Source organism: Nannospalax galili, unplaced genomic scaffold, assembly GCF_000622305.1.
Source record: "Nannospalax galili isolate Female #2095 unplaced genomic scaffold, S.galili_v1.0 scaffold406, whole genome shotgun sequence".
NCBI lineage: Eukaryota > Metazoa > Chordata > Mammalia > Rodentia > Spalacidae > Nannospalax > Nannospalax galili.
Window position 1 is genome coordinate 4,409,918 of NW_008357033.1, and position 10,547 is coordinate 4,420,464.

General features: G+C 52.9%; 1 protein-coding gene across 1 annotated transcript; it reads right to left on the bottom strand.

Annotated features, from left to right (window-relative positions):
• Positions 1-163: 163 nt before the first annotated feature.
• Prrt3 (proline rich transmembrane protein 3) lies at positions 164-10,281 on the bottom strand. The gene is made up of 4 exons (XM_008854863.3): positions 10,196-10,281; positions 3,538-4,588; positions 3,195-3,350; positions 164-2,435 (listed from the first exon to the last, which is right to left on the bottom strand). Exons 2-4 carry the CDS (start codon positions 4,529-4,531, stop codon positions 655-657), a joined length of 2,931 nt encoding a protein of 976 aa, XP_008853085.1. The 5' UTR covers positions 4,532-4,588; positions 10,196-10,281; the 3' UTR covers positions 164-654.
• Between the last annotated feature and the right edge of the window lie 266 nt (positions 10,282-10,547).

Genomic DNA, 10,547 nt, shown 5'->3' on the forward strand with positions numbered 1-10,547 from the left:
CAGCTGGGACTACAGGGAGACCCTGCCTCAAAAAGACACCCCCCCAAAAATTTAGTTTTAGTGTATGAGTGTACTGCCTGCATGTATGTAAGTGCACCCTTGTCGTGCAATGCCCATGGAGGTGGAGTTATGGACAGTTGTTAGCTGCCATGTGGGTGCTGGGAACTGAACCTGGTCCTCTGCAAGAGAGGCTGATGCTCTTAACCACTGAGCCAGCTCTCCAGCCTGCCTCTTTGAATTTCTGTGGGGAGGAGCCCCCTGTCTTCTCTATTAGGGTACAGGATCCTGGCTTGACTTCCCGGTTTGAGCCAAATTGATAGGGTTTATTTCTTTGGCACAAAGAGGACAGTCATTCTGGACAAGTGAGGTGCGTCTCTCCACTAGGGAGTCAGGAGCAACTGTTCCCTATTCCCCATGCTCAAATTCATGCATGTCCACCCTGTATCCTGTGTAACTCACGGCCTCTGTGCAAAATATCTGCTGAAAAAAATAGAGATTTTTAAAAAACCGAAATGGGTGGGGTGAATTCAAGCCCAGCAGTCCCAGGGGGGCTGCTGCAGTCAGGTGGAGGCCCCAGACGGCCAGTTTTTCCAAATGATCAACTGTCTTGGCACAGTCATCGAAGAGAGGGTCCAGGTTCTTTTGGATGGCAGCTCAGAGCTCAATGGTGTCACTGGAGGCACTTCGAGAGTCTCCGGGCTTGCAGCGCTGCTGGACCTCACCCTGTGGCTCCCCAGCCCGGGCAGGAGTAGGGACTGGGGCTGGGGTGGAGGCCGGCAGGAGCTGCACCGTGCTGGGCAGTTCATCTAGGGGCAGACTGTCCATGGACGACAGCCCGTGACGCCATGGGTTCCAGCTGATCTTGAGGGAGCCCCTGGAGAAGCTGTCCAGCGAGCTGCCTGACACCCCTCCGTCTGCGGCCCGGCCAGGCTGGTCAGCCACATGGTGCGGGACCGGGCCGCGCATGCGCACATCGCTGAGCGAGCGGCAGCGTCCGCGGAGGAGCGAGACGCCCGTGCCCTCTAGCTCCGCGTCGGGCTGGCTGCCTCGGCGAGACCGCAGAGCACCCCCGGGCGGCTGGAAGGCTAGGCCGCGCAGGCCGCAGTGGCGGAACACGCTGTCTCGAACCAGGTGCTCCCGGAAGAGCGCGGCGTCGATGCTGCGGCTCAGGTTGATGGGCGACGGGGGCCGCAGGTCCAGTTCGCTCAGCGACGGCGCGGGCTCCACGCTGCTGCGGGACATCCCCGGACCCCTTTGGCGACCGCGACCCAGCGAGGCAGCCGAGCTCCAGGCCCCAGAACCCGGCGTGGCAGCCTGCCCACCTTCCGCAGCGTTGCGGATGAGGCTCTTGCTGATGTCCAAGCTCCCGGTGCCCAGGCCACTGGGCCCCGCGTAACAGTTGTTGGGCCTCTCTGGCACCTCGCTCTTGCCGGTCGGGGCAGGGCATGCCAGGCGCAACAGCTTGGCCCAGCAAGCGTGCTCCGTGGGAGGCCTGGGACGCGTGGCGGCCACGGCGGCCAGTGCCAGGGCAAGCGCCCATGTCAGCTCCAGCAGGCGCAGCCAGAAGTGCACTCCCCACCAGGCCCAGGAGAAGCGGCTCTCCCGGCCTGGCCCCGGGTACAGCCAGAGCGAGGCCGCCAACTGTAAGCCACTGGCCAGCAGCCCCAGCGAGCCCGCCACAGCCAGAAGCCGTGGGCCCGGGCTGGCATCACAGCCCCGCGGGCCTTCTAGCAGGCGCCGACGGCACAGACAGAGCGTGCCCAGAGCCACGGACGCGCCCCAGGCGCAAGATAAGCCTTGGGTCAGGAGGTTGAGCACAGGCCTCGTGGTGTTGAACAGGTCTGTGGCCAGCAGTCCCACCACATGCACCAATCCAATGGCTCCCAGCAGGAACCGGTTCTGTAGCGGCTGTGGCAGCCTCGCACCCAGGCCCAGCAGGGTCAGGGCGGCCAGCGCAGTGAGTAGCAAGGGGAAGGGCAGGTTGTAGAGCACCAGGCCTGCGCGTATGCCCAGCCGTGCCTGAGAGCCATACGGATCCGTGAGCATGTAGGCAGATCGCAGCCCCGAAGCTACCAGTACCAGCACGGCAGCTACTAGCGCCAACCGGGGTCCCGACAAGGCGGCTGCCAGTGTGGCTAGTGCCAATAACGCTGGCAGCAGAAAGAGCGCCCCCACTCCATAGACATGGAGCTCCCAGGAAAAACTCAGCACCTGCCGTAGAGGTCCCCAGCGCAGGGGGGGTGCAGTGGCATTGGCTGGGGGGCTGGAAGCTGGGGCTGGAGCCATGGAGCTGGCTGAGGACTCTGGAGGGGGTGGTTGGCCCAGGGCTCTCTGCGTAGTGACTCGAATGAGGCCGCGGCGTGATGTCGAGGGAGCCTGGGCTGGGGGTGCTGGAGGATGGCTTTGGGGGCGCCCTGGCCATTCCTCTGTTTCATCTGCAATAATAATACGAAATAGCTCTTTAGATAGTGCTTTGGAGAGCTGGGTATGTTGACCTACGCCTATAATCAGGAGGTGGAGCAAGGGAGTCAGGAGTTTAAAACTATCTTCAGCTATATAGTGAGTTCTAGGCCAGCCTGGGCTATATCAGACTCTGTCTCAAACAAAAAGTGCTTCTAATTTTTCCAAATTTGAAAGTGTAGTTAGTTAAGTTAAAATGCAGTCTGTGAAATAGAGATCAATAGCACCTGCTAGGGTCTTTGGGCCATGATGAGGGCACACAGTATTTAGCACAGTGCCCCTATCCCACAAAGACAAAACATGTAAACTGTGTGTGTGTTGCTGTGAATTTAACCTATGGCCTTTCATATGTTAAGCAATAATTCTAACACTAAGGTACATCGACAGCTCTGTGTTTTTTGAGACAGGGTCTCATAAAGCTATCCTCACACCTGTCTTGAACTCAATATGTACCTCCAGTCTGGCATTTTCAAAAGCTCCACCAGTGATTTGCCAGAGTTGGAGAATCACTGCAGGAGATATGTCCATGTTGAACAGGAGAACATTCTAGCTCAAAAGGGAAAATGATTTCTCCTGGAGTCCCCAGTGAGCATTAGTTTATTATTCTTGGCTGCCTGAAGGAGGACCTAGCCAGTTCCTTTACGTAGGTGTTTGTCTCTCTTCAGCCCTGGCCCCACAGCCCCTTGACTTCACACAGGGTCTTAGTTACACTCTTCACCAAGCCATGACCTCACCTGGCTGCAGGGCCCCCACAGGGCTCTCTGTTCCATTTGTAGCCAGACCAGCATTTGGAAGAACAGGGATGAAGGACTTGGGAGTGCCTGGGGCCTCCACTGCTCCTCTCACCCGCTGCGGGGAGATAGGATCTGCTCCATTCATTGCTGCTATTGCTGAAATGGAAAAACAATCACTGCCTTGCCTGACCCTCTTGCAATCCCCCACATCTAGTCCCTCCAGAGGGAAGTGCCATCACCCTAATTTGTTATAAGAAGGAAAATGGTACTCCAAAGTTGCACCCAGTTGCCCTGGACCACTGGCCCTCACAGCCCCACTCAGCCCCCTCATTGTGATTCCTACCTGGTCTCAGTGGCCCATCAGGAGCATCTGAGGCTGGAGAAGGTGTGGGCTGGGGTGCTAGGGAGTCCTGCCCACCGGGGATGCCAGTCTGCTTGGGCAGGGGAGCCAGGGAGCTGACTTCCCAGGTCTCTCCAACTCCAGCCTTCTGCGGGGGCTCAGCTGGCATCTCCTCAGCAGGAGGAAGGCTTCTGGCCAATGGCAGGTTTAGGTGGGGCCCAGGCTCCTGAGGAGATGCCCCTTCAACTGGTGTTGCTGAGCCAACTTCCGGGGCTGCTGGATCCTGCAGGGTGAGGAAGGGGCCTTGGATGGCCTCCTGGAAGCCCTCTTCATGCCCACCCTGCTTCTCCAGTGCTGGCCTACTCACGACACCTGCCTGGGGTACCAGAGTATGGGGAGGATTCTGGTGGTCCCAGGAAAAAGCCTGTAGCATGCCAGTCTTCATTTTGGCCTTCAAACCCTCATCTCTAGTTGGTCGTTGTCCCACCATGCCTCCAGGCTCTCGTGGGGCTGGGGGAACTGTGGCTACCCTGAGTTGAAGACTGGGAGTTGTAGGAATGAAAGTGAGGTGGGGGGCCTCCACTGGGTGGGGGACTTGTGCTTCTAGAATCTCCTGTGAGTCAGGAGGTCCTGTCCAGCCCTGGGAGCTGGGCCCTTGGGCCAGCTGGAGGTCATCGGTTATTGGGAGGTGCTCACCCTGGGCCCCAGGGGCCACTTTGGGCCCATGCAGGGCCGGGCCCAGTGGAGAGTCTGCAGACTTCTCAGGACCTTCAGTAGAGGCCTGAGGGACACTAGGGTGCCAGGGACGTTTGTTTCTGGGCTTTTCCCAGAAAAGATCAAAGGTCTGGGGCTCTGATGGGATCAGGTGGAGTTCTGAGTCCTCTAGTGGCCTGGGAAGGCCCCTGCCCAAGGCTGGGCCAGTCCCCATGGACGGCAGGAGCAGCAGCAGCAGCAACAGCAGGAGAGTACAGACACAGCCCCACGTGCTCAGAGCCATGGTCTAATCTGATGCCTAGGAATAGAGCCCTGGACTTCCAGATCTCACTGGATGAGCCTACAAAAGAGGAGAGAGGAAACAAGATAAGTAAAGAGAGATGACATGTGAGCACGGAGGAGTCCCATGACTTCCCCAAGGGGCTGGTGGGAAAGGAGAGAAACTCCAGCAGCAGCTTTGGCTGGCTTTCATAGTGCTGGAAGGGGCTATGCATGCTGCCGGAAAGAACCTCAATCGTCAGCCTTGCTCAGCCGTGAATCCTGCAGGCTACAGTAACAACTAGCTTGGCAAGATACCCACTAGTGCAATAGTGACACGAATGTTATGTGAGTAACCAACTACTTTCTGATTGGATTTAAGGTCAGCTTCACAAAATGGAGCCCCAATCTGACACTGGTATCAGGCCTAGGAACCTGTGGTTAGACAGGTCACAGGCCATAGAAAAAAGTCCAATACTATTATTCTGCTAAATATTCATAGTATTAAATCAACAACTAATATCTTATTGTTATACCCTTAGATTAATGCATCTCTCAACTCTCACCAGAGAAGCATCCTCATAAAGCAGAGGGTTATTATCATAGAGACCCACAACTGGTCAGCCTGCAGAGAATAAGAGACTTCAGAGTGCTTATCCATGAATAAGACATCTATATCAAACCTCTGCCTCCCAAGGCTCAGGGATCATTGTGAAAGAAGGGGCCCAAAGACTGTAAGAGCCAGTGGTGGTGGATGACCACAAGGAAGCTGGGCAGCTAGAACTCACAGCAATGATAGCAGCATGCACAAGACCTACTCATATTCAAGCCAGACAAAAATCCCAGCACAGAGGTGCGGAAGTGGGCAAAACCCCCAACCCTGGCTGAGGGACTGTTGGCAATTATAGCTGCCAGGAGAGGGAGAATCAGTTTTCTTTAAGGCTGTGATTCTGGGTAGGTTAGCCAGGCTCCAGTGGATGGACCTACACTGAAGGGCATTGGCAGACACAAATTAGACTTCATAGGCCTGTGTGTGTGTGTGTGTGTGTGTGTGTGTGTGTGTGTGTGTGTCTGTCTGTCTGTCTGTCTATGAAATCAGACAAATAAATAGTAAGGGGGTCTAAATATGATCAAAATACATTGTATGAAATTCTGAGGGGACGGAGAGATGGCGCAGCAGTTAAGAGCACTGACTGCTCTTGCAGACGACCTGGGTTTGATTCCCAGCACCCACATGGCGGTTACAAACTGTCTTTAACTCCAGTTCCAGGGGAATCCGAAGCCCTCTTCTGACCTCTACAGCATTGCATGACACGGGTGCATTCACATGCAGGTAATACACCCATACACATAAAATGAAAATAATAAATAAAATGTTTTTTAAAAAAGGAATTCTAAAAAATTCAATTAAAATATTTTAAAAATTATTTTAAATGTTTCTAAATTATTTAAAAATAAAGCATTGAAGACATATATCTGCTCTATTTTTTTAAAAAGCTGCATCTCTAACCAGGTGTGGTGGCGCACACCTTTAGTCCCAGCACTTGGGAGGCAAAGGCAGGTAGATCTCTGTGAGTTCAAGGCCAGCCTGGTCTACATAGTGTGTTCCAGGCCACCTGGGGCTACAGGGAGACCCTACCTCAAAAAAAAAAAAAAAGTGCTGCATTTCTGGTCATGCCACTTACCCAGCTTCAGAACTTTATATGACTTCCATTACTCTTAGTAAAGACTAGAAGCTCTTTTCCTGGCCTTCCAAGGCTATGGCCACACCAGGCCACTCACCTAATCTCCACCACTCACTACCCAGTTCTGTTCCTTCAGTGTGGAATGCCCTCTCCTTCCCTCCACTTGCTGAAATCAGGGTTTTAAAAAGACTTTTTAAAAAATGTCAAGCCACAGGGCTGGAGAGATGGCTCAGTGGTTAAGAACACTGGTTGTTCTTGCAGAAGACCTGGGTTCAAATCCCAGCACCCACATGGCAGCTAACAGCTGCCCATAACTCCAGCTCGGGGGCTCCGATGGCCTCTTCTCTCCTCTGTTGGCATTGCACAACACGGGTGCACTTACCTACATGCAGGCAATACATGCTTATACATAAAATAAAAATAAATAAAATATATTTTTTTAATATTTTATTATTTTTTATTTTATTTTATGTGTATGCATGTATTGCCTGCATGTAGGTAAGTGTACCCGTGTTGTGCAATGCCAACAGAGGAGAGAAGAGGCCATCGGAGCCCCCGAGCTGGAGTTATGGGCAGCTGTTAGCTGCCATGTGGGTGCTGGGATTTGAACCCGGGTCTTCTGCAAGAACAGTCAGTGTTCTTAACCGCTGAGCCATCTCTCCAGCCCCCATAAATAAAATATTTTTTTAAAAAATGTCAAGCCAGGCATTGCCTTTAATCCCAGCACTTGGGAGGCAGAGGCAGGCAGATCTCTCTGTGAGTTCAATACCAGCCTGGGCTACATAGTTTGAGGCCATCTGGTCAGGCTTGGCAGTAAGTGTCCTTACCCATTGGGCTACTTCCCTGAAATCAGATTTTTAAAGGTCCAGCTTTGATCTTAGAGTGCCCCTTCCTGTGAGGAAAGACCAGAGTTTGAATATGGGCATTGAGTCTCCCATGCTTCTTGGCATGTGGCTCTCTTGTCTGTAAAATGAAGCTAACAACAGTGTTTTCTTTAAGGGAGTCCTTTTAAGACATAAATAATGAGATACACAAGGGCCAGGCCCACAGCAGGAGCTTAGTGTGTCGTAGGGCCCCCTCACCTTAGCCTATGTCCAGAAAGCTTTCTCCCCTTAAGCCTCCTTAATTAGTTCAACAAACTGAACATGTACTACATGCTAGGCCCTGGGAAAAAAACAGTGAACAAGGGGCCGGAGAGATGGTTCAGTGGTTAAGAGTATTGGCTGTTCTTGTAGAGAACCTGGATTCAGTTCCCAGCATCCACGTGGTGGCTAACAACTGTCTGTAACTTCAGTTTCAGGGGATCTGATACCCTCTTCTGGCCTCCACGGCATTGTACAACATGGATACACTTATATACATACAGGTAAAACATTCATACACGTAAAATAAAAATAGATTTTTTTTTTATTGAGACAGTGTCTCCCTGTAGCCCTAGCTGGCCTGGAACTTGCTATGTAGACTAGGTTGGCCTTAATCTCACGGAGATCTGCCTGCCTCTGCCCCCCAAGTACTGGGTTTAAAAGCATGTTTGATTTCCTTTTTTATTTTTGGCCTTTTTGAGACAAGGTCTCCCTGTGGCCCCAGCTGGTCTGGAACTTGCTATGTAGACCAGGCTGGCCTTGAACTCACAGAGTTCTACCTGCCTTTGCCTCCCAAGTGCTGGAACTAAAGGTGCACGCTACCACGCCTGGCTTTGTTTTGTTTTTTAAATAAATAAAATTTTCAAAAATAATAAAAATCAGTGAACAAGATTGATGGGCTAGAGAGATGGCTCAGTAGTTAAAAGCACTGGCTGCTCTTGCAGAGGTCCTGGGTTCAATTCCCAGGACCCACATGGCAGCTAACCATCTTTAACTCTAGTTCCAGAGGATCTGACACCCTCTTCTGACCTCCTCCGGCATTGCATGACACAGGTGCACTTACATACATGCAGGCAATATACACACACATAAAATGAAATTTAAAAAAAGATTGACAAGACTGCTCCTCTCTATGGAGCTGGCATTCTAGATAAGATGAACAATAATTTTAAGGGCTAGTGAGATGGTCAGGACCCACATGGTGGAAGGACAGAACTGACTCCTACAGATTGTCCTTTGACCTTCACACATGCATCGTGGCACTTGTGCACACACAATAAGTAAATAGAATGTTAAATTTTAGCCTTGAAGAACATAAAATGGGGTCAGGAGATAGACGGATGAGAGTCTGTTTGCACAGTAGTTACCTGGAGGGGCCTCTCTGGAGTGACATTAAAGTGCTGAATTATTACAGGGAGACCCTGTCTCAAAAAGAACCCCCCCCCCCAAATAAAGCTGTGCTGAATTATAAGAGATTCATGCATTTGGAGACCTGAAGGAAAAGTATTTGGCAAAAGGAACAGTGCATGAAAAGGCCCTATAGCAGGAATGAGCTCAGTGAGCTCAAGAAATATCAGAACACAGTGGACTGCTGGCAGAGAAGAAAGCAGTGGGAGAAGGTGGAATCAGGACAGCAGGGGGTGGATTGCAGCATGGGAATGGGGAGCTTGGGAGTGACTAGCTCTGAGTAGTATTTTAAAAAGGGAAAGGGGCTGGATGTGGTGGCCTCTTTAATCCCAGCACTCGGGAGGCAGAGGCAGGTGGATCTCTGTGAGGCCAGCCTGGTCTACATAGCAAGTTGCAGACTAGCCAGGGATACATAGTGAGACTCTGGCTCAATCAATCAATCAATAAATCAATAAATAAAGCCAATTGCACATGCCCAGAGAAGATAAGACAGTGGCTTATGTTGGCCTAGACACTCCTCCTCCAGGAAGCCTTCCATGCCTGACTTCCCCTGGGCATTGGTCCCCCTTTATACTATCTTTTGTCTGGCCATGGCCTGGGGCTCCTGCCTCTCATTTCACACCACTAGGCCCTGTGTATACTCAGCTCAGGTGGATGTTCTCTGAAGGTCCCTGTTCACCAGTCTATCCCTAAGTAGGCCACGGTCGCAGGAGGGACTTTTGGTGGCCAGTCAGCGGAGTTCCTGCTGTGTCAGGGGCAGGGCTATGTTCCTTTCCCCTCTGGGATACAGCTGTACAAGGGTTAGTTCCTAGCTCAGACTCTAGGAGAAGCTAACAGTCACTCCAGGTACGCCCCCCCTAGGAGCTCCCCCAGACTCATGCAGAGGTTGTGGGCAGTTTCAGGGGATTCAAACCTCTTGGGTCTATCCCCAACCACAATTCAGACTACCTTAGATCTCTCTCAAACACCTACCAAGCCCTAGACTCTGCTTCTGGCCCAGGCTGGAGACCCACAAAGAGGCAGGAGTTGGGACTGGGGTGTGCTGAGAATTCAGGAGCCCCTAACATGGTTGATCGCAGCTGATCAAGGTTGAGCTGTTTACTCGGGTTCCTCTGCTAACAGGTACAAGTAACCAACCCATTGTATAGGGGAGGAGGAGGCAACCAAGATTCAGAGAGGCTGAACAGCTTGCCGAAGGTCGCACAGCAGGCTGAGTGTACATACTGGAGATAACCAAATCCACAGGGCTCATCTAGTACGGGCAGCCAGCTCTGAAAGCTTTGCAGAGGAGGAAATGGCTGAGCTAGGCCTTCAGTGAATAACATGCCATCTGCCTACCACCCCCGATGCAAGAGATGTGGGCACCTGCAATCCAGGCAGGAGGAGCTCGCCCAGCACTGGGGTCCCATGGTTGGACAGATAGATTTGAGGGGTGGGGAGTTCCAACCACCGAGACTAGAGAATGGCCTTGGGGCAGGGCAAAGGCCTCTGAGGGGCAGCCTGCATCTTGGGTTACCGCTCTTCTTCTTCCTCCGCCTCCTCCTCCTCCCCCTCCTCCTCCTCCTCGTCCCCCTCCCCCAGGCTCCTCTCTCCCTGGCTCCACGCCTTCCCGCAGTGTCCCGAGTGGGGGGCGGGCGTCGTGCATGCCTGTCTGCCCAGGCCCTGGAAGGGTGCTGCAGGCTGTGCCCCCTGCTAGGGTCCCGCCATCACCCCCTCCCTCGGTCAGCTCCTCACCTGAGCGCTGCATCCGCAGCCCCGCGTTCACCTTGCGCGGGTCCCTGCAGCCTCTTGCTGCGCCGCATCCTAGGAGATGCTCATGCTCAGGCTTGGCCAGCAGAGCCCAGCGCTGCCGATCTCAGATCTCAGATCTCAGATCTCATTGCCGAGCCCGCCCACAGGAGCTCGGGATGCTTAACCCTTTCTCTTGGTCATGGATCTTGTCCAGCCTCACCGCCTCTCTGGCACACTAACACAACCGAGGTCACGTCTGAGCCACATGGAGAATCCTGAAGAACCCCGAAGAACCCCAGCCAGACTCAGCCTTGTTTGGAAGCTCATGAGACAGGCAGCTGGCTCCCTCTGTATC